Raw genomic sequence first — 24,276 nt, 5'->3', positions numbered from 1 at the left:
GTGTTATTCCATTCTACTCTCTAATAGATGGCAAAACATTTTTGCAACATAAATGTTTAAGAAGGAACTGCAGATGCTGGAAAATTGAAGGTAGACAAAAGTGCTGGAGAAACTCAGCTGGTGCGGCAGCATCTATGGAGCGAAGGAAATAGGCGACGTTTCGGGCCGAAACATAAACATTAGCACTGTGATTGTGGCGCTCAGTCAATTCAGAGACAATTAAAAATAACTATGGGTATTGGAATTCCAAAACCCAAACAGAGAACGCTAGAGACACTCAGGTTTAGGTTTATTATTGTCACGTGTAGAAACATAGAAACACAGAAATTAAGTGCAGGAGTAGGCCATTCGGCCCTTCGAGCCTGCACCGCCATTCAATATGATCATGGCTGATCATCCAACTCAGTATCCCGTACCTGCCTTCTCTTCATACCCCCTGATTCCCTTAGCCACAAGGGCCACATCTAACTCCCTCTTAAATATAGCCAATAAACTGGCCTCAACTACCCTCTGTGGCAGAGAATTCCAGAGATTCACCACTCTCTGTGTGAAAAAAGTTCTTCTCATCTCGGTTTTAAAGGATTTCCCCCTTATCTTTAAGCCGTGACCCCTTGTCCTGGACTTCCCCAACATCGGGAACAATCATCCTGCATCTAGCCTGTCCAACCCCTTAAGAATTTTGTAAGTTTCTATAAGATCCCCTCTCAATCTCCTAAATTCTAGAGAGTATAAACCAAGTCTATCCAGTGTAGCTAGGTACAGTGAAGAGCTATGTTTTGCATGCTATCCAAACAGGGTCGATATCAGGTGGCATCTCTGGAAAGAGAAATAGAATTAATGTTTCAGGTCAAAGACTCTTCATCAGAACCGTCTTCAGGTTTAATGCTTAGCACCTGCTGCATAATGCAATTAACCTGGGGTGTGGATATGTGCGGCAAGATACTTCAACCCATTGTCATAGTCATATAGCACGGAAATAGGCCCTCTACACCTCAACCAAGATGTCTCATCTAAGCTAGTCCCATTTGCCTGCATTTACCCAATATCCCTCTAAACCTTTCCTATCCATGAACCATTCCAAGTGCCCTATTAAACAATGTTATTGTACCTGCCTCAACTAAGTCCTCTGGTTGCTCATTCCATATACCCATGAAAAAGTTGCTCCTCAGGTTCCACTCTCACCTTAGTAGACCTATCTCCTCTGGTTCTTGATTCCCCTACCCTGGGTGAAAGACAGCGCATTCATAGATCAATTTCTATCATGATCTATTGCTCAGGCCCTCAAGTCATGGCAACATCCTCATAAATCTGCTCTGCACTTTTCAGCTAAATGACCTCCTTCCTGCATTCATTCATCATCGTTGAAAACATTAGCGACGCAGTGGTGCTGGTTTCCAACGGGAACGGTGACGGACGCACCACACATCTCTGTCCTCCAGTTCCTGCGGACTTCTGCCGCTGGAAGTATATGATTTTGGTGTGTGTGCTTTGTCATCATTCCTTACAATGCTATGTACGACAGTGATCGCAACTTCTACTGAAGTGCAGATGGCCGTTGGCTCGCTAGAAGCTCATCCGCCCTTTGACAGGTCTTGTTTTTGGTCCTGCTGGGGTTCCACAGCCCCCTCCTCACCTGGCAAACCAGGTGGGGGAGACAGTTTAGTCGCTGACTATCCAACCTTGGAGCAGGTAGCACGGGATTACATAGTACCCATGGAGGGGCGAACTCCCCCCAACCTGTCCTATAGCAGGGTAACCAAAACTGAACACAGTCCTCTAAGTGTGACCTCGGCTACATCTTGTACCCCAGTAACATAACATCTGTGAGCAAATTTGTGCCCCATATCTGAGGAAGGATGTGCTGTCTCTGGAGAGGGTCCAGAGCAGGTTTACAAGAAAGATTGCAGGAATGGGTGGGTTAGCATATGATGAGCGTTTGACAGCACTGGGCCTCTGCTCGCTGGAGTTTAGAAGGTTGAGGGAGGACCTCATTAAAACTTACAGAATAATAAAAGGCATAGAGGGTTGTGGAAAGGATGTTTCCACTGGTGGGAGAGTCTAGGACCAGAGGTCATAGCCTCACAATTAAAGGGCACTCTTTTAGAAAGGTGAGGAGGAACTTCATTAGTCAGAGGGTAGTTAATCTGTGGAACTCATTGCCACAGAGGGCTGTGGAGGCCAAGTCAGTGAATATTTGTTAAGGCAGAGATAGACAAATTGTTGATTAGAACGGGTGTCAAGGGTTATGGGGAGAAGGCAGGAAAATGGGATTAGGAGGCAGACATCAGCCATGATTGAATGGCGGAGTAGACTAATTCTGCTCCTATAACTTGTGAACTTGTGACCATCCCAACTTCCACAATCACTGATAAAGGTCAATATACCAAAAGCCCTCTTTACCAACCCTTCTGTGACACGTTTTTAGGGAGCAGTGTACCAATACTCTCTGTTCTACAACACTCCCCAGGGCCTTGCCATTCATGGTGTATGTTCTCGTACTAGTTTGACATCCCGAAATCCAACACCTCACATGTATCTACTTTTGTGTCGAAAGAGATTAATATAATGGAACAGTTCGCTGTTCATTACCACCACAAAATAATCATTTAGTCTGCTGCATCCTAATTTTACAGTCAACTTGGATCAGTGTGTCCTCCCAGCTGCATCTTTCACATCTCCTCCATTCCATCCCGTCACCAATTATTAATGCCCACAATTTTAGGCATCTCATTTTCATGCTCTTGAATTCTCTCTCTTAACCTCCCTGCCTCAACAACTCACTTCCTTAAACCATTCTCTATGACTAAGTATTTGGCAATCCACTGCAAACGGCGAAGAATATCTTCGTCTTTGACCCAGTATTTTTTATTTTATTTACATAGAACGCAGTGTTGGAATAATTCAGCAGGTCAGGTAGCATTTCTGGAGGACATGGATAGGCAACGTTTCAGACCAGGATCCTTCTTCAGACTGAAGAAGGGACCTGACCCCAGGTATCGCCTATCCATGATCTCCAGAGATGCTGCCTGATCCGCTGAGATACTCCAGTTCTTTTCTTCTACGCAACGTTCCAGCAGCTCCAGTTCTTCCATCTCCAGTGTTTTTTTAACCCCATCTGATTATGCATGTGGAGCATCTTTGGAAGAGGCTGACAGGCCTATGTAAATGTATGTTGCAATTGTTAAGGGCCTGTCCCACCAGCGTGCAACTGTATGCGGCAAGCGCAACCAAACCGGAAGCGGGGGCCGCGCGGAGGTCGAATGAGTGACGTGAAGTTCGAACGAAGTCCGCGGGAAGTTCGCGCATGACGTCCGGCGTCAAGACGCTGCGTCCGGCGTCGAGACACTGCGTATGCCCGTCGAGACGGTGCGTACGGCGTCGAGGCAGCTACGGGCCGGCAGGCCGTTGCCGCGCGGAATTTTTGAACACTGTCAGTTTTTTGGAGCCCCGCGCGATGTCGGGACCAGCTCCACACAACTCCATACGGCTCCGGCGGTCGAAGTGGGACCGGCCCCGCGAGGCCGTACGACTCAAGCGACCACGTTAGGTAGCGCTTGCCGCATGGAGTCACATGCTGGTGGGACAGGCCCTTTACTGTTCGGCAGCGAAAATATATGCCTTGGTCGCCAGAAACAAAATCACAGCATATAAAAAAGATTAAAGGAAGCAGGTCGTTTTATTTGCTGCCAGTTTTAATCCATAGAATAGGCAAGCAATCGTATTCAGTAGGTCCATCAATGGTCACATAGCAAAGCTTACCCATTTGTTTAAATTGCTGCAAATGTACATTTGATCAAAAGAATATGAATGGGTAGGATTATTTCCAGAATATTAATGAAGAAAAGTAGTTTGGGATTTTAATGACAATGGACATTGGCATGAAGAATATTTACAGCATGTACTAGAATATTTACTGTAAGACATTAGCAAGTGGAATAAAAGCAAGCAGAACCAAGAAGCAATTGTAACTCAGCCTTGTGTTTGCCTCAGTTTCTGACCTGCTGGCTCAATAAAAACACACCAGCGTTTGATCCCTCGGACATTCAGATCACTTGATTATAATTGCCTGCCATTGCATGGGAAGCAACTGCTTTTCACACATTGTTCATTGCACCAGTCTCCAGTCAAATGTGTTCAAATCATCAGTGGCTCAGGTTCCGACACCACCACACAGACCTCTTGCTGGGAAGTGAAAGAAACAAAGCAAATTTTGCAGTACAGATATCAAATCGTGTGGAATATCTGGAAAACCGAGAGGGATAGAGACATGTTTTTTTGGTGAAAAAGATAATCCCAAACATAAAAAATAAATATTTACACAAATATAGCACTGCTAGACAATTTGATTTATACACCAGCTATGGTAAAGGATTCATCTATATCTACAATGTTGCAGTTTCAAAGGTACAGCCACAATAAATTGCACAAGAATATAGGTCAGGCAGCAAAGGCACCTCGTTATTTACAGAATGAAATATAAAAATTTAAAAATAAGCTATAAAAAACTAACCATAGCTATACTTATATATACATATACTCTAGTTGCTTCCCATTTATCATTTGGGCACATTTGTTATGTCCTTTATTAATGCAAGGAGGGATATCCCATGAGTAATTGTCCTTTTCAGACATCCAAATACTCATGCACATTTTCCCAATCATTCGTTCAGTTTTGCATTTTGACAAATACACAAATACATCCTTTGTGGGGTAGTTAACAAGTCCATTGCAGCAACAACTTACAACAAGCAGTCTACTGCCTCAAATGTGAAAAAGACTTCTTCACTGGGTATGTAAGATAGTTTGTGGAATTGTCCATTCAGAGCTGTGAAAACAAAAACATGATGACAAGAATAAGCACGCCTTGATCAATTCACCCGTAGCATTCATAGACTGAGGGCTCAGAGTTGGACAAACTAAAGATTAGATACATGATGATCCGACCATGGCCATATTCAGCAGTATTCTGCAATTGATATTAGATCATAACTGACAGATATGATAGGAGACTGAAGAAGGTCCATCTGTCTCCTCAGATCCTGGTGAACTTCTACCGCTGCACCATCGAGAGCATCCTTACCAACTGCATCACAGTATGGTATGGCAACTGCTCTGTCTCCGACCGGAAGGCATTGCAGATGGTGGTGAAAATTGCCCAACGCATCACCGGTTCATCGCTCCCCTCCATTGAGTCTGTCCAAAGCAAGCGTTGTCTGCGGAGGGTGCTCAGCATCGCCAAGGACTGCTCTCACCCCAACCATGGACTGTTTACCCTCCTACCATCCGGGAGGCGCTACAGGTCTCTCCGTTGCCGAACCAGCAGGTCGAGGAACAGCTTCTTCCCTGTGGCTGTCACACTACTCAACAACGTACCTCGGTGACTGCCAATCACCACCCCCCCCGGACACTCATTATTATTTATTCAAATCATTTGCTATGTCGCTCTTCCAGGGAGATGCTAAATGCATTTCGTTGTCTCTGTACTGTACACTGACAATGACAATTAAAATTGAATCTGAATCTGAATCTGAATCTGAGATATCTGGACTACATTTATTCATTCTGCTTACTTATCATTAAGCTATTCATTTAAGTGTTAACATTTTTCTACTGATGCCCCAGAAACAAGATGGCTTACAACCCAATGGCATGAACAATGTAGTCTCCAATTGTATGTAACTAACCTACAAACAACACCATCCCGCCCGCCTGACCTGTGCCCCACCTGGATGTGCACCCATTTCTCCCTTCCCCCTTCTCCCCCGATCCGTCCAGATACATTCCTTCCTCTGGCTTCATATTACATGACTCTTGTCTCCTTATCTCGCTACCTTTTGGCTTTTCATCTCTGGCCAACCTTTGTCCAAACAGCCGCCAATAAAAGTGCCCCTCGCCTATGTCGATCTATCCCCCGTCTTCCTCCAGCTTTCTCCTCTTACTATAATCAGTCTGAAGAAGGTTCATGATCAGAAACATTGCTTATCCATGTTCTCGAGAGATGCTGCCTGACCCGTTGAGTTACTCTAGCACTTTATGGCTTCATAGGGGTGCTTGTTCCAGACTACCGCAGTGAAATCTGGAACAACCACTGAACACAGCCTGGAGTGGAGTGGAATGTTTCTACCGCTGCACCACAGAGAGCATTCTAACTTATGGCATCTCTGTGTGTTATCTCAGCTGCACGGAGGCGGAGAGGAGAGCTCTTCAGCGCGTCGTCCACAGAGCGCAGAAGATTATTGGGACATCACTCCCAGCCTTGGAGGGCATCTACCACACACGGTGCTTCAGGCAGGCCGTCAGCATTCATAAAGACTCTTCGCACCCTTGTAATAGTCTGTTCGAACTCTTACCTTCCGGCAAACGTTACAAGGCCTTCAACGCCCGCACCTCCTGACTGAGGAACAGCTTCATCCCCAGAGCTATAGCTGTTCTGAACCGGCCCTGCTGAGTGCCCCCCACACCCATGAACTGTCTCCCTCGGATGGTCACGTCACAGACACATTTGCACTTTAGACTGTTTTACTGTTTTACTTCGGAGTCACGTGAGTGACTACGTGAAGAACCCGCTTCCAACGCATGCGTGTCATATCGCTACACGCATTGCAATTAATAAATTTATCTTTTTTCGTTATACCACACAACTCTTTGTATAAGTGTGTTTTAAAATTACTAATAATGCTCTCTCCCAATACCCAAGGCAGTTGTGAAGCATGGACTCGTTCCACGGCATGAGGTCACAGAGCTTTGAAATCTTCACGTAGTCACTCACGTAAGATTAAACGAGAACTTACCAGTTTGAAGTTTGATCTGTATTTTATGAGGAGGAACGTTGAGGGAATACGTGCCCTCCGCTCCCACCCTCCTATGATCATATCAAAAACTGGTATCTTTTTGATAATCTTACTATGTTAGGTCATTATAGTTTTCTGTGACCTCACACCGCTGCTTTGAAGAATGACACGCATGCGTTGGAAGCGGGTTCTTCACGTATTCCCTCAACGTTCCTCCTCATAAAATACAGATCAAACTTCAAACTGGTAAGTTCTCGTTTAATCTTACTATTTTACTGGTCTTTTTACAAATCATGTTTCTCGGGGTATCTAAATCTAAATTTTATTAGTTTAAGTTATGATATCAGATGGAAGCTGCATACCAAATCTCGTTGCACTTATGTGCAATGACAATAAAATATATTATTATTATTATAATTATTATAATTATTATTATTATTATTATTATTATTATTATTATTATTAATATAACAATAAACAGAGGAACAAACACTGGCTGGCAATACCCAGTATTCAGTCCATGTGCCACAGTTTAGATGCATTAATTTCATCGGATCATCTTACACAAACGTCACTGTAAGAGCATATCCTACACTGAGTGGTTACAAAAGATAGATGATTCAAGGTATTTGCTCACCTACAAGTGAAAGCCTGATGCAGCAGTAGGATATCGTAACGGCAAAATGTATTAAATACAGGGCAAGAAATAAATGGAGAAACTGGGACTGACAAACAAAGGGGAATTAACAACAAAGGGAAAAAATAGAGACCCAAGAGCCTGCAGATGCTAAAATCCCAAACAAAAATCGAAATGTTGGAGGGTCAGGCAGCATCGGTGGGGGGAATGCAGAATTGCATCAATTGCCAGATCCTAAACAACGCCCGTCCATGTTCTCCACAGATGCTGCCTGACACACTGTGATCAAAAGCTTTGAACCTATTTTTCTTTAATTCATCCTTGGATAAGGCCATCCTGGAGTGTGGTATCAATCCCGTGTTGCCTGAAAATGCTGGTAGATCTGGTACATAATTGTATAGTTTACCACCTCACTTTAGAGGCCATTAAGATTCACCCATTTTAATGTAGGATAGGAGTCATGTATAAGATTTTATATGTGTTTTATGATATATTTTTTAATATGCAATGCATTTTTTAACGCAATGTTGCCCCTTGTCTGGACCTCGAGTCCTTAATAAAGTTTATTGTTATTATTATACACTACATTGGGTTGGGACAATATGCTTCTTTTCCCAATGGACAATGAGGCCAATTCATTATTGCCTCTTATTGCTAATAATTGTGTTTTCCTTTAACTAAACATGATTCCTCAATTAAAAGCAACTGAATTCAAAGTCTTAAATTGCCACTGGGGACTTAATTGATGTTCTTTACACCATAAGTTCATTAAAAATGAGTTCACTTGGGTAGCTTACAAACCAATCGAATGAAAATGGAATTCTCCATTTTTGATTAACATGTTCATTCCTTTGACCCTCTTTTTTCTCTGCCCAGCCATCCCATCTCTCTCACTACTATCGAAACATACAAAATAGGTGCAGGAGTAGGCCATTCAGCCCCTCGACCCAGCACCGCCATTCAACATGATCATGGCTGATCATCCAAAATCAGTTCCTGTTTTTTCCCCGATATTCCTTGAGCCCCAAGATCTAAATATAACTCTTTCTTGAAAACATCCGGTGAATTGGCCTCCACTGTCTTCTGTGGCAGAAAATTCCACAGATTCACAACTCTCTGGGTGAAAAAGCTTTTTCTCATCTCAGTCCTAAATAGCCTACCCCTTATTCTTAAACTGTGACCCCTGGTTCTGGACTTCCCCAACATCGGGTACATTTTTCGTGCCCTCTCTTTATCCCTCCTCCCCCTGTCCCCTCCCAACTATATCCCATCCTCTGGCTTTAAATATCACTCCTCTTCTCTGGGACAGGGGGAGGAGCGGGTGGGGGGGGGGGGGGGGGTGGGGGGAAAGAAAGAGAGGACAGGAAAAAATGTTCCCGTGTTGGGGAAGTCCTCTTCTCTCCTTATCTGACATCCATTTGTATCCTTTTTTGGGCTCCAGGCTTTATCCTGGCCCCACCTCATTTCCAGCTTCCTTCCACCCGCTATCTGAAGAAGGCTCGACCCAAAATATTCACCTATCCATGTGTCCCCCAGTGATACTGCCTGATCCATTGAGTTACACCAATACTTTGTGTTTTGCCTTAGCTTAGAGCTGCTACTATGCTTTGATTTTAATTCGGAGTCATGTGAGTGACTACGTGAAGAACCCCGCCAGGGCGCATGCGTGTCATATCGCTACACGCATTGCGAAACGTCAGATGCGGTGGAAGGACGTTCCCCCGCGGCGGCAGTTTAAAAGCCGCTAATTGCAGGTAAGCGTTTACTCTGCGGTTTTTTTTTGTTCCCATTTCCAACTACAGGTGGGAACATGGAGAGAACAAAGAAGACAAGGGCTGCGACAAAGCTGGTGAGGGAGGACCGCGGAGTAGCGGGCAGCCAGCAACAGCAGCTAACGGCACTTGGATCACACGTAGTGGGATCAGCTGTGCCCGATGTCACCTCCGCACCAGCCAAATTCATGCGCAGGGAGGCAAGGCTAGACACAAAACTAACAAGGTCGTGGACTCAGAGGAGTCTGACTTTGAACCACCGCGGGCGGCCAGCGACCGAGAGCGCTGGACTGGAATGGAGCGGTGTATGGAGCATTTGCTCCAACGTGACAGACTCCGGGATATGGAGTCGGGTCACTGTGGGCCCTATGGTAAACCCACAGCAGTACCTTTTCAAGGGCTGCACAGTGCTTCTACCTCATCGGAGGGGAGCACTGCGGGTCAGTGCTGGGCTGACCTGGAAGAGAGGGGTCCGCAGAAGAAAAGACAAGTGAGCATGGGGTGCGAGAAAAAGATAACTTACTGGACATGGTGGCCAAATTTGTACAGCTGGAACAGACTGGACAAAATCTGGAGCCAGAGCTTGCTGCCAGTATAGACTACATGTCTCTAAACCAGTTACAAGAGCAGGCTGTACTGGACACCACAGGAAGACACCTGGCAACTGCATATCTCTGAACGTTCCAATAGTTAACAACTGTATATGGAAACACATTGGAACAGGAGTCAGGAGCATGGATGTAAAATTGCAAAAAGTACTGAAAGTACTGACCACAGGGATAACAGCATTTGCCCGTACAGTGGACGACAGGGAAATGTTCCAGGATCAACAAGATGCACTGGCACTATTCTGCAACACCCAGCATGAAATAAATAACATCCGGAAAAATGCCATTCAACCCACACTGAACCCAAAGTTCGCGGGACTGTGCAAACCTGGGACCACAAAACCACCCATACTCTTGTTCGGTGGCAGCCTATCGAAGCAGGTAAAAGAGCTCGATGAGGAAGCAAAAACCTTGGGGTTAATAAAAGGAACACCAAGAAAAACCCACTACAGCCAAAGACAGCACCCCTACGCACCCACCAGCAGAACTGGTGAAAGCTCGAAGGCACGGTATTTCAAACATGAGTCTTTTTTAGGCCATGGCCCAGGCCGGCCTTCTTGGAAGATGCGGGGAACCCCAACGCCAACCAAACCGTAAAACCAGGCACCAGCGCAACAACAACAGCGGAAAAACTACAAAAGGAAGTAAACCTGCCACTGGTAACAATGGAGGTAGGTGGGTCTGGTTCCCTAAAAAATATGGAGAGCATGGAGGTTGGGGGGAGACTACACTGGTTTTTGAATGCATGGAGAATATTAACAACCGATACTTACATCTTAAGCAGTATCCAAGGATATACAATAGAGTTTATACACAAGTACAGCCCTCCAGTTCAACATAGTCCGAACCGAGTGTTCGTTCTCCCTGACAAAGAGGCACAAGCTGAACTGGAGCGGCTCTTCATAAAAGGTGTAATTGAGATAACACAACACGAACCATTAGAATTCGTGTCCAATATTTTTACCAAAATCAAAAAAGATGGTGGTTGTCGCATCATCATCGATCTAACAAAATTGAATACATTTGTACAATATATTCACTTTAAATTGGAAACCTTTGTTACTGCTAAACAATTAATTTCCAAAGGTTACTTCATGGCCAGCATCGATTTAAAAGATCCTTACTATACAGTGCCTATACAAGGTGACCACAGATGTTACTTAAAATTCAACTGGATGGGACAACTCTGGCAGTATAAAGCACTGCCAAATGGGCTATCATCAGCCCCCAAGCTGTTCACAAACATTTTAAAACCAGCCCTAGCATTTCTACGGAAACATAAACACATGGTTATGGCATATTTAGATGACATACTCATTGTGGGCAAAACTTTGGAATTGGTCATACAGACGGTAACAGCCACAAAACAGCTATTTGAAAAACTGGGATTTATCATCCATCCAGTTAAATCTAAACTAACGCCGTCCACCACTATGGATTATTTGGGGTTCACCATTGACTCAGTTCACATGACGGTGACTCTACCTAAGGGAAAGGCTAGAGATTTAATAGAGGCTTGCAATAACCTCATTGACATCAGAAAACCATCCATCAGATTGGTAGCAAAAGTAATTGGTAAAATAGTGGCTGCTTTCCCAGCCACACAATTTGGACCTCTACATTACCAAAACTTACAGAGAGCAAAAATACAAGCGCTCAAAATTAATGCAGGTCACTTTGACAGACCTATGAGACTACCAATCCAAGCCAAAACGGAACTAATATGGTGGATAGACAACATTTGGCTTTGTTCAAACCCAATCATTGTCAGTAACCCTTCTATGGTACTACAAACCGATGCCAGTGCACTTGGGTGGGGAGCCACCAATACCATCACCAGCTGTGGAGGGAGATGGACTGCACAGGAGGCATCTTTCCTACTCACACTGGGCATAAACTACTTGGAAATGTTGGGTGCATTCCATGGCCTAAAGTCATATTGTACTGGGTCATATCACCAGCATGTTCGACTACAAATAGACAATACCACCGTGGTAGCATACATTAACCACATGGGTGGAAACAAATCGATATCATGTGACAATCTGGCTAACTCAATTTGGCAATGGTGCATCCAAAGAGATATTTGGATATCAGCCACTTACCTACCAGGGAGACTGAAATTAGTGGCAGACACCAGGTCACGCAAATTTAATGAAAACACTGAATGGATGTTGAACAAAATAGTATTTGATGATATTACAGCAACACCAGATATCGATCTATTCGCATCCAGACTAAACAACCAGATACCAAACTATGTTTCATGGGATCCAGACCCTGGGGCAGCAGCGGCAGATGCATTTTCGCTGCATTGGGGGAAATTGTTTATTTACGCATTCCCTCCTTTCTGCCTCATCAGTTGGGTGTTAAGGAAAATACGCCAAGTTCTGCGTCTGGTATTTTGGTAGTACCCGAATGGCCTACACAACCATGGTTCCCAGTTGAACAGAGGGATCTGGGTATAACCGTGCATAGTTCCTTGAAGGTGGAATCTCATATAGATAGGGTGGTAAAGAAAGCTTTTGGTATGCTAGCCTTTATAAATCAGAGCATTGAGTATAGAAGCTGGGATGTAATGTTAAAATTGTACAAGGCATGTACAGAGACCAAATCTGGAGTATGGGGTACAATTTAGGTCGCCAAATTATAGGAAGGATGTCAACAAAAAAGAGAGAGTACAGAGGAGATTTACTAGAATGTTGCCTGGGTTTCAACAACTAAGTTACAGAGATAGGTTGAATAAGTTAGGTCTTTATTCTCTGGAGCGCAGAAGGTTAAGGGGGGACCTGATAGAGGTCTTTAAAATGATGAGAGGGATAGACAGAGTTGATGTGAACAAGCTTTTCCCTTTGAGAATAGGGGAAGATTCAAACAAGAGGACATGACTTCAGAATTAAGGGACAGAAGTTTAGGGGTAATATGAGGGGGGAACTTCTTTACGCAGAGAGTGGTGGCGGTGTGGAATGAGCTCCCAGTGGAAGTGGTGGAGGCAGGTTCATTGGTATCATTTAAAAATAAATTGGATAGGCATATGGATGAGAAGGGAATGGAGGGTTATGGTACGAGTGCAGGCAGGTGAGACTAAGGGGAAAAAAAAATGTGTTCGGCATGGACTTGTAGGGCCGAGATGGCCTGTTTCCGTGCTGTAATTGTTATATGGTTATATGGTACAAAACATGGTGTTAGAACCATGTATTACCATCCCACATAGACCAGACTTATTGCTACATCCCGTAACAGGGGATAGCCACCCATGCCATAAATATTTGAACCTATTAATTTGTAGAGTTTAAAAACACCACTTCTACAACTGGGACTAACGGACCGAACAGCGAACATGATCTCGGCGGCCCAAAGACAATCGACTAAAAAAAAAAACATTATCTAGTCTACATCAGGAAGTGGGAAATGTTCTGCCATAAAAACAACATCACCAACAGAAACATGAACATCCCGTCTGTTCTGGAATATCTGGCAGGCCTCCACTATGATGAGGGGCTCAGTGCCATCAATAGCGCCAGAAGTGCCCTGTCGACTTACCTATGGCAAGGGACAGAGTGTTACTCTGTAGGGACTCACCCACTGGTAACAAAGCTCATGAGGGGAATTTTTAATACTAATCCCCCAAAAACCAGGTACTCCCAAATATGGGATGTAAGTATTGGCCTGAAGATGCTCAGGAACTGGTCTCCAGCATCAGCTCTGTCTCTACGACTTTAAAAACAGTCATGTTAATGGCATTAGTCACGGCACAGAGGGTACAGTCACTGCATAAACTCAGACTGGACAACATGACTTCCTCACCTGACAATGTTACGTTCCACATCTACGAGCTAGTAAAGCAGAACAGACAGGGATCAGCAGGCCTCAATATACTATTTAGGTTATACCCTACAGATGACCGTCTCTGTATAGTTAGACACCTGTCATTATACATAGAGAAAACTAAAATCCTAAGAGGCAATAAGAAGGGACTTCTGATCAGCCACAAGCAACCTCACAAAGGAGTGACGGTCCAGACCATCTCGAGATGGCTGAAACAGGTGCTTACACAGGCTGGGGTGGATACTAATATTTTTAAATCTCATTCCACCAGGGCTGCAGCTACATCGGCAGCAATACAATTGGACGTACCTATAGACCAAGTCCTCGAAGCAGCAGGATGGTCCGGGGAAAGAACATTCCAATTATTTCATAATAAGCCAGTAATGAAACCTGCAACGTTTGCAGAATTTTTTTAAAGTTCTGCAAATTAATTCAAACCCAAAAAAGGGTTATAATTTGTGTTAATAAACTTCATGATTTCAATGTCGAACTCATGTCCACATTATGTTAACACAATTCCTCCCACAGCCAAGGCAGACGTGAAGCATGGACTCATTTCCACGGCATGAAATCACAGAGCTTTAAAATCTTCACGTAGTCACTCACGTGACTCCGAAGTAAAATAGTAAGATTAAACGAGAACTTACCAGTTTGAAGTTTGATCTGTATTTTATGAGGAGTTACGATGAGGGATTACGTGCCCTCCGCTCCCACCCTGATCATATACTTAACTGGAATCTCTTCTCTAATCATACTATGTTTAGTCATTACAGTTATCTGTGATTTCACACCGCTGCTTTGAAGAATGACACGCATGCGTCGTGGCAGGCTTCTTCATGTAATCCCTCATCGTAACTCCTCATAAAATACAGATCAAACTTCAAACTGGTAAGTTCTCGTTTAATCTTACTATTTATAAAGGCTTCGAATAACTGTCCTAATGTTTTTATCTGCCTCAGAATCTTAAACATTCAAATGTTATCTGCTCTTAATTTATTATCTAAATTGTTACTGTGGTTCTAAATGGATTTACACCCACAAAATTAAAATTATGTTCCTGTTGTACACTTTAGGATTGTTGTGGAAAGAAAAGTAATTGCAAGTTAAGACAGGGATCTGCTCACTTCTACCTAAGAAACACAGTTAAAGTTAATAAATAATAGCTCAAATAAAGCACCATTTGAAACATGCTAATCACCTTTGTTATCCTCCCTTTTAGGGGGTTAATGTTTAGTAAATCACCACCTATCCCTGTTTGAAATGATTAGTTTGATTAATTCTCCAGGATATTTTAACTTATAAAATCCAGTTACTTACTGAACTATCTTTGCAAACACTTGTAAGTTAAACCAGTGTTGAGAAGTCTATTGATACATGGGAGACTTTACACTGCCAAAAGAGTGAAGGAAAGGAACCAAATTAACATTACTAGCTGGTGGATGCTCAGAACCGTGACTTGTCCAATTGTTGGGCAAGGTGTAGAATATAGAGCAACATCCATTCATCATTGATTTCTATAGATGTGGCCCTTGTGTATAAAGGGATCAGGGGGTATGGATAGAGAAGGCAGGTACGGGATACTGAGTTGGATGATCAGCCATGATCATATTGAATGGCGGTGCAGGCTCGAAGGGCCGAATGGCCTACTCCTGCACCTAATTTCTATGTTTCTATTACTACGATTTAAGCACGTCACTTTCTTCATCATCTTAGAATCCAAGTGACAGCGTACATAATAAAAGAATAAGAGACACAAAAGGTGACCCGAAAACGTCACCTATTCCTTTTCTCCAGAGATGCTGCCTGACCCGCTTACTGCAGCTTTTTGTGTCTGCCTCGATTTAAACCAGCATCTGCAGTTCCTCCCTATACATAATAAAAGATGTGCCCCAACCCGGTTACTCCTTCTTCTCCCTGCTCCTGTCTGGCAGAAGATACAGATACTTGCAAGCACGCACCACCAGATTCAGGAACACGTGACCAGGCTTCTGAACGGTCCTTCCATAATTTAGGGTACTGTTCGATTCACCTCTACACCATTGTGGACATTGGACTTTGTCTGTGGAATTAATGCACTGCAATGCTAAGAAATGTATTCTGTTCTCTGTATCTTCCTCTTTGCTCTGTCTATTGGACTTGAGCTTGATTTGATGCTATATCTAAAACATAGACCGTGGCCAAGGAACGAAGGTTCAAGTTGGGTATAATTCCTTCTATTTATTTCATAACCAAACCACCCATTCTCCATAAATTGGCTAACACATCCAGTCATTAATGCAAAGGGGAGTTAAGGTGAATAAAAAAAAATAATGGGGTGAAGACACAGAGAAGGGGTAAAGCACCATTTGCCAATCACCACCCCCCCCCCCCCCCCCCCCCACACCCCCCGGACACTTATTATTATTTATTCAAATCGTTTGCTAACTATGTCGCTCTTCCAGGGAGATGCTAAATGCATTTCGTTGTCTCTGTACTGTACACTGACAATGACAATTAAAATTGAATCTGAATCTGAATCTGAATCTAAAGAGAGAAGGATAAAGAAAGACATAAAAAAAGGAAAGAGAAGGAGAATAATGCAGAATTAAAGAAAAAGGGAGGTGAATAGCAGAAGATGCTGCATTTTAATGATCTTAAAAATGGAACGGCAGCAGCAAAAATCATTTCACAAAATTGACATCATTTCTCATCCAAGATCAGCACATATTGCCAAATCCAATAATCGTTTACAAAGAGTTGGAATTATTGATCATACTCAAATAATATTAGAACATTATTGTTCAATTAAAGGGGAACTGAATACAAACAATCAGTTAAAAACACAATTTATTCACATCCACAGAGAAAGACATGCAGAAAAGAAAGCATTTGTTTTGTGTTATTTGTCCCTACTTCAATATCTCACAATGTGATTGAGGCAGTGCAGCGTAGGTTCACGAGATTGATCCCTGGGATGGCGGGACTGTCATATGAGGAAAGATTGAAAAGACTAGGCTTGTATTCACTGGAGTTTAGAAGGATGAGGGGGAATTTTATAGAAACATATAAAATTATAAAAGGACTGGACAAGTTAGATGCAGGCAAAATGTTCCCAATGTTGGGCGAATCCAGAACCAGGGGCCACAGTCTTAGAATAAAGGGGAGGTCATTTAAGACTGAGGTGAGAAAAAAAACGTTTTCACCCAGAGAGTTGTGAATTTATGGAATTCCCTGCCACAGAGGGCAGTGGAGGGCAAGTCACTGGATGGATTTAAGAGAGAGTTAGATAGCGCTCTAGGGGCTAGTGGAGTCAAGGGATAAGGGGAGAAGGCAGGCACGGGTTATTGATAGGGGATGATCAGCCATGATCACAATAAATGGCGGTGCTGGCTCGAAGGGCCAAATGGCCTCCTCCTGCACCTATTTTCTATATTTCTATGTTTCTAATGCTAGATAACAGTTTGCAGTGGTGGTCACCACACTGTGGACAGGATGTGATTGCATTGGAAGGGGTGCAGAGGATGTGGTCTGGGATGGAGAGACTGGAGAGGCTGGCTTTGTTTTCCTTGAAACAGAGAAGACTGAGAGGCATCCTGATTGAGCTATGTAAAATTATGAAGAGCATACAATGCAGGGAATATTTCCACAAGACTGAGGCAGCAAAAGAAAGTGGACAGTTTTACGTTAAGTGATAACAAGTTTAAAAGGATCTAAGTAATATTATTTTTTCACCTAGAGGGTGGTTCGAAGTTGGAAGGTTGGAAGAATGCTCTTCCTGTGGGTGATGGAGGCAGATAGTATCACAATGTTTCAGTAGTATCTGAAGGGCCTGTCCCACCAGCATGCGATTGCATACGTCTAGCGCGACCAAACGTGGTCACTTGAGGCGTACGGCTGAGCGGGGCCGGTCCCACTTCGAAGCGCGGAGGCGTAGAGAGTTGTGTGGGGCTGGTCCCGACATCGCGCGGGGCTCCGAAAATAATGCACTGTCCAAAAATTCCGCACGCCAATGACCTGTCGGCCTGCAGGTGCATTGAGGGCGTACTCAGCGTCTTGACATCGTACGCAGCATCTTGACGGCCTAGCGGTCGCGTTGCGCGATGATGTCACCGCCCGATGCCGTGCGATGTCCAAATTCAGTCGGCCCGCCTCCTGCCCAGCTGATTGGTGAGTATGATGTCGGGACAAGCCCCGCACAACTCCAGACGCATCCGCGGTTCAAAGTGGGACCGGCCCCGCGAGGCCGTACGCCTCAGGCGACCACGTTTGGTCGCGCTAGACGCATGCAATCGCATGCTGGTGGGTCAGGCAACTTGTGACAACTTGAATTGTCGAAAGCATAGAAGGATCTGGACTAAGCACTGGTAAACAAGGTTATTGTCGATTGGTAAAAATGATCCTGTGTCTGTGCTGCAGGACCATATGATTCTAATGTGTGGAAAAAATAAGACAGTTCAGTCCAAAAGTAAACTGTTTGAAATTTTGAAGTTTACAAGATTACGGTTTAAATTTGATAGCATCTAGCAGAGAGGCACGGTGACGCAGCAGTAGAGTTGCTGCCTTACAGCGCCTGAGACCCGGGTTCGATCCTGACTACATGTGCTGTCTGTACTGAGTTTGTAAATTCTCCCCGTGACTGTATGGGTTTTCACCAGGTGCTCTGGTTTCCTCCCACATTCCAAAGACGTACATGTTTGTAGGTTAATTGGCTTAGGGAAAAAAAACTTGTATGTTGTCCCAAGTGTAAGGATAGTGCTAGTGAGCTGGTTGGCACGGACCCGGTGGGCCGAAGGGCCTGTTTCTGCGTTGTATCTCTAAAGTCTAAAGTCTAAAGAGATTCAAATTTATTTTATTTAATTTTTGCCAGATAATATGCTTTATTTGCTTTGGTAAACCGTTTCCTTTTGGACTGCTAACAATTCCTGATTCTCCCAAGAACTTTCCTTCTTGCATCAACATCTTTAAAAGTCTTTCATCCTCAAAATTGAAGGATGTATAAACCTTTGCTTAATGGTTGAGAGTTAAATGCTTAACAAATCACGGGAGTGGTAGGTAAGTTGTGACAGTTCAGTTCAGTTAATTGTCACGTGTACCGAGGTACAGCGAAAAGCTTTTGTTGCATACTTAACCAATCAGCAGAATGACAATACACTAGATTACTAGCTAATAAGCAACAATCAACAAAAACTCAGATGCTTACCGCAGTTATATATTGGTTCTTTGCCTGCTTGGCCCTCTGCATCTTCGGAGAAAGATTTGGAGATGAATAATGGGAAGCCTTGTTCGAGTCGGGATTAGGTGCCTCATCAGAAAATGTCTCTGCGGAAAGCTGGTGTACATAGCTGAGAGTTGAGCCACTGATGCTTTCCGCTGAAGTGCATAGTGAAGAGGTCTCCGAGCTCTCTGTGACTATGACAAAAGAGAAAGAATAACAGGAAGGCTCAGTATCCATCTGATGACAATGTCCACCTTTAAAACAGTATAATCTTTGTACGATGTGATACATAGAAACATAGAAAATAGGTGCAGGAGTAGGCCATTCGGCCCTTCGAGCCTGCACCGCCATTCAATATGATCATGGCTGATCATCCAACTCAGTATCCTGTACCTGCCTTCTCTCCATACCCCCTGATCCCTTTAGCCACAAGGGCAACATCTAACTCCCTCTTAAATATAGCCAATGAACTGGCCTCAACTGCCTTCTGTGGCAGAGAATTCCACAGATTCACCAATCTCTGTGTGAATTTTTTTTCTCATCTTGGCCCTAAAAGATTACTCCCTTATCCTTGACATGACTTCAGAATTAAGGGACAGAAGTTTAGGGGTAACATGAGGGGGAACTTCTTTACTCAGAGAGTGGTAGCGGTGTGGAATGAGCTTCCAGTGGAAGTGGTTGCGGCAGGTTCATTGGTATCATTTAAAAATAAATTGGATAGGCATATGGATGAGAAGGGAATGGAGGGTTATGGTATGAGTGCAGGCAGGTGGGACTAAGGGAAAAAAAGTTGTTCGGCACGGACTTGTAGGGCCGAGATGGCCTGTTTCCGTGCTGTAATTGTTATATGGTTATATGGTTATATGGTAACTGTGACCCTTTGTTCTGGACTTCCCCAACATCGGGAACAATTTTCCTGCATCTAGCCTGTCCAACCCCTTAAGAATTTTGTACGTTTCTATAAGATCCCCCCTTAATCTTCTAAATTCTAGCGAGTACAAGCCAAATACAATAGAATACAATAGAACTTTAGTTATCCTAGGAGGGAAATTTTTAAGAAGCAACTGCAGATGCTGGAAAAGTTGAAGGTAGGTAAAGATGCTGGAGAAATGAAGAAGGGTCTCGACCCGAAACATCACCTATTCCTTCGCCCCATAGATGCTGCCTCACCCGCTGAGTTTCTCCAGCATTTTTGTCTACCCACGAGGGAAATTTGTCTGCCAACAGTCATAAAACACAACAAGATACAAGAAACATAAATTAAAGTGACAAGTGGAAGGTCTATTTATGAACTAACTAGCCAAAAAAAAACCCCCCAAAATAAATAGGAATTAAATGTTAAAAGAAAAAAGGAAAAGATGCTTGACTGTTGGCTGGCTGCCTTGTGTACAACACAGGAACAGGAACCAAACAAAAACTCCCCAAAAAAACAAGACTAAACAAAACAACAAACTATATTGGTCCAGATTGCATGTAGGTCTTGAGATGAGTTGACCGATTTTATTTTTATCTTGCAGCTTTGGAAACGGCCAAAGAAAATATTTATTTTTAGTTTCTTAAGATTTTGTAACATCAATTCACAATGTAATTGTTCGGATTTGGTTTGAAATACATAACAGATTAACTAACTATAAATATCATTTCCCTTCCCCTCCACTTCCCAGCTCTCCCACAGCCTACTGTCTCTGTCTCTTCCTTTCTTCCCCCCCCCGACCTCCGACATCAGTCTGAAGAACTCCCGATGTTGGTCTTGACCCGAAACGTCGCCTATTCCTTCGCTCCATAGATGGTGCCTCACCCGCTGAGCTTCTCCAGCTTTTTTTGTCTACCTTCAGTTTTTCCAGCATCTGCAGTTCTTTCTTAAACCAAACATAATAGTGATTTCATTTCAACAGATTTTTTTGGCTGCCGTGCTGTAAATGTAAGCATCACCGAGTTCTTCCAGCAGTTTATTTCTTGCACACACATATAAACCTTGTTATTTTTTTGTTTATTTCAGACATCTGGATCAAGTAAGGCGGAAGCTTTCATATTTGACATTTCTACCCTGGTGTAAGAGTTGGAGAACATCATGCAGTAGGGAAAATCAATATTACCTAAATCATTTTGATTCAGACTTATCTGATATTCATGAACATACGATTCAATTTTTGTGCTTATTGGCAAAATGTTCAAATATTAAGTAAAACAACAGAGCATATAGGAAGAAACATCACTGGATGAAGCAATCCTGGCACAGTAAATTACGGCAGTTCCTCATAACATTACATAGACATAGAAACATGGAAAATAGGTGCAGGAGTAGGCCATTCGGCCCTTCGAGCCTGCACCGCCATTCAATATGATCATGGCTGATCATCCAACTCAGTATCCTTTACCTGCCTTCTCTCCATACCCCCTGATCCTTTTAGCCACAAGGGCCACATCTAACTCCCTCTTAAATATAGCCAATGAACTGGCCTCAACTACCTTCTGCGGCAGAGAATTCCAGAGATTCACCACTCTCTGTGTGAAAAATGTTTTTCTCATCTCGGTCCTAAAAGACTTCCCCCTTATCCTTAAAGTGTGACCCCTTGTTCTGGACTTCCAACATCGGGAATAATCTTCCTGCATCTAGCCTGTCCAACCCCTTAAGAATTTTGTAAGTTTCTATAAGATCCCCCCTCAATCTTCTAAATTCTAGCGAGTACAAGCCGTGTCTTTCCAGTCTTTCTTCACATGAAAGTCCTGCCATCCCAGGAATCAGTCTGGTGGACCTTCTCTGCACTCCCTCTATGGCAAGAATGTCCTTCCTCAGATTTGGAGACCAAAACTGTACGCAATACTCCAGGTGTGGTCTCACCAAGACCCTGTACAACTGCAGTAGATCCTCCTTGCTTTTATACTGAAATCCTTTTGCTCCTGCTCTTATACTCAAATCCTTTTACAAATGAGAATAAACAAAATGGGTTTAGCTTAGGGATAAAGTGAGGAAACAAGTCTTTCAGCCCACCGGGTCCACGTCATCCAGCGATACCTGCATATTAACACTATCCTACACACACCAGGGACAAGTTTTACATTTACCAAGGCAATTAACTTACAAACCTGTACGTCTTTGGAGTGTGGGAGGAAACCGAAGATCTCGGAGAAAACTCACGCAGGTCACAGGGAGAACGTACAAAGTCCGTACATACAGCACCCGTAGACGGGATCAAACCCGGGTCTCCGGCGCTGATTTTGCAACAACTCTACCGCTGCGCCACTGTGCCACCCCGCAAATGAGGTTTGATAAGGTTTCAGAGACTTAACGAAGAACAATGTTAATTTTATTGTAAACTCACTTATAGAGGGTTGGCTCCCTGCATCTTGCTCCAGTTCATCTTCTTCGATGCACGTGCCAATATCAGAGGACCACTGGTTGAAAGGTGTCAAATGCAGACCAGCATGCATCGGGCTCGAGTACACGTGAAGATTGAGAGTCCCCAGAATGGAGGAGGATGATTGGCTGCTCGAAGATGAGGGTGCTGCTATTGGATATGGTGGAATGAGGCCTCTTGAAGGAAATGGAGTGGTCGAATGAAGTCACAGCAATAGATGTTCTTGTTCTAGTTTCTAATGAGTCACAATCAAATTGAAAGATGTTAGAAAGAAAATACTTAGGATACATTAGAGAAGATCTTTGAATTGTATAATCGCATTTCAAGGGGATTTTAGTCAGGGAATCATAGAAGCTCAGGCACAAATGGGAAGCAATTTGCAATAGAGATTCTATCAGGTTGGTTCAGGCACTGATTAGCCTGATAAGTAGTTTTATGGAAATCAAAACAAGGTCCATAACATTTTCAGTTTTATGGGGAACGAGGACACTTTCTCTTGGATCATTACAAGCAAAACTGCTCGTAGGCGACCAGCATAAGATTCACCATTCCCCTCCCCTTCGCTCCATCTCAACGCTGTGAGCTGACTTAAAACACGCTTCACATGTTGTTAGTTTGACAAAGAAAATAAGGAATACCACACTCTCAATAGGACATCTGTGTATAATTCAATTTTAAAATAGCCACAGTAAATAAGGAGAATAGCTGAAAGATAGTACATCATACGTAGGGTTGGTCAAGTGTGGAATGTTTTGCCACTAACATAGAAACATAGAAAATAGGTGCAGGTGTAGGCCATTCAGCCCTTCACGCCTCATAAAGACAACAAATTCTATGCTCAACAGACAGGCCAAACAGAATAGAATAGAATAGAATAGAATAGAATACGTTTATTGTCATTGCGCAACAGTGCAACGAAATTCCATTGCATCTCCTTTGGTTTAAAAAGAACAAAACACAACAGCCATTGACTCACATATACATAAATCAGTAAAAAATAAAAAATAAATAGGTATTAAAAATATTTTAAAAGAATATTGCATTTATCTTGCACCCTGAATTATATTGTGCTTCCCCAGTTTTCTCTGTTAGAATTAAGTTATTTTACCGCACATGGGTAGAAACTATTTTTTAGTCTATCGGGTCTAGTTCAATTTCAAGTTCAAGTGAGTTTATTGTCATGTGTCCCTGTATAGGACAATGAAATTCTTGCTTTGCTTCAGCACACCGAACATAGTAGACATTTACTACAAAACAGATCAGTGTGTCCATATACCATGATTTAAATATATACACACATGAATAAATAAACTGATAAAGTGCAAATAACAGAAAATGGGTTCATAATAATCAGAGTTTTGGCCGAGCCAGGTTTAATAGCCTGATGGCTGTGGGGAAGTAGATATTCCTGAACCTGGTTGTTGCAGATGATGGTCTGGGCAGTGTTTACTATTTTTTGTAGTTGAAATTAGTAATATGGGTCTATAGTAACATTGACTATAACAAGAGCAATGGATTCAAATATTACAGTATTGAAAAATAACATCAGGAGGGAAGAGAACATTTGTGAATGAGTAGATTTGAAAGCTGATGTCCAGGAAGTAAATTGAGTCCCTGAATATTCTTCTTAATTTGTGAATGTCCCTTCCCCATTTATTGTGCATTCAAAAATAATCTAGATGCAGAAGTTTCAAAGTGCCAGACAATTAAATGTTGAAATGTTTTCCCTGATTATTTAGTTTGACATACCTGTACCCTTCATGATGTAATCAATTGCATGATCGCTGATGGCAGCCTCACTGGGCTTGATGTCCATAAATGGTTTATTACCGATCCCCATGGATACCATCTCTTGCATCCTCAACTCTGTAACAAATCATGTGCTGGTTAATCTCTGAAGGATTACTAAACTATACATTATCAGATAGAAACATAGAAACGTAGAAAATAGGTGCAGGAGTAGGCCATTCGGCCCTTCGAGCCTGCACCGCCATTCAATGTGATCATGGCTGATCATCCAACTCAGTATCCCGTTCCTGCCTTCTCTCCATACCCCCTGATCCCGTTAACCACAAGGGCCACATCTA

The 24,276-nt window shown here is 43.1% G+C and overlaps 1 protein-coding gene across 1 annotated transcript in view; it reads right to left on the bottom strand.

The window, feature by feature from the left end:
• Positions 1-3,588: 3,588 nt before the first annotated feature.
• Positions 3,589-24,276, bottom strand: part of zgc:158766 (uncharacterized protein LOC100009641 homolog) — a gene marked incomplete at its 5' end in the record, with an annotated part of 164,178 nt that continues 143,490 nt past the window's right edge. The window contains 5 exon segments of the mRNA XM_055651523.1: positions 3,589-4,182; positions 18,816-19,024; positions 22,154-22,331; positions 22,333-22,424; positions 23,939-24,055. Of these exon segments, the coding sequence (XP_055507498.1) occupies positions 4,135-4,182; positions 18,816-19,024; positions 22,154-22,331; positions 22,333-22,424; positions 23,939-24,055 (644 nt within the window).

The sequence above is a fragment of the Leucoraja erinacea genome, chromosome 2 (assembly GCF_028641065.1).
Source record: "Leucoraja erinacea ecotype New England chromosome 2, Leri_hhj_1, whole genome shotgun sequence".
Lineage (NCBI taxonomy): Eukaryota > Metazoa > Chordata > Chondrichthyes > Rajiformes > Rajidae > Leucoraja > Leucoraja erinaceus.
The sequence above is the reverse complement of the archived record's forward strand: the minus strand, read 5'-3'. Positions and strand labels throughout refer to the sequence as shown.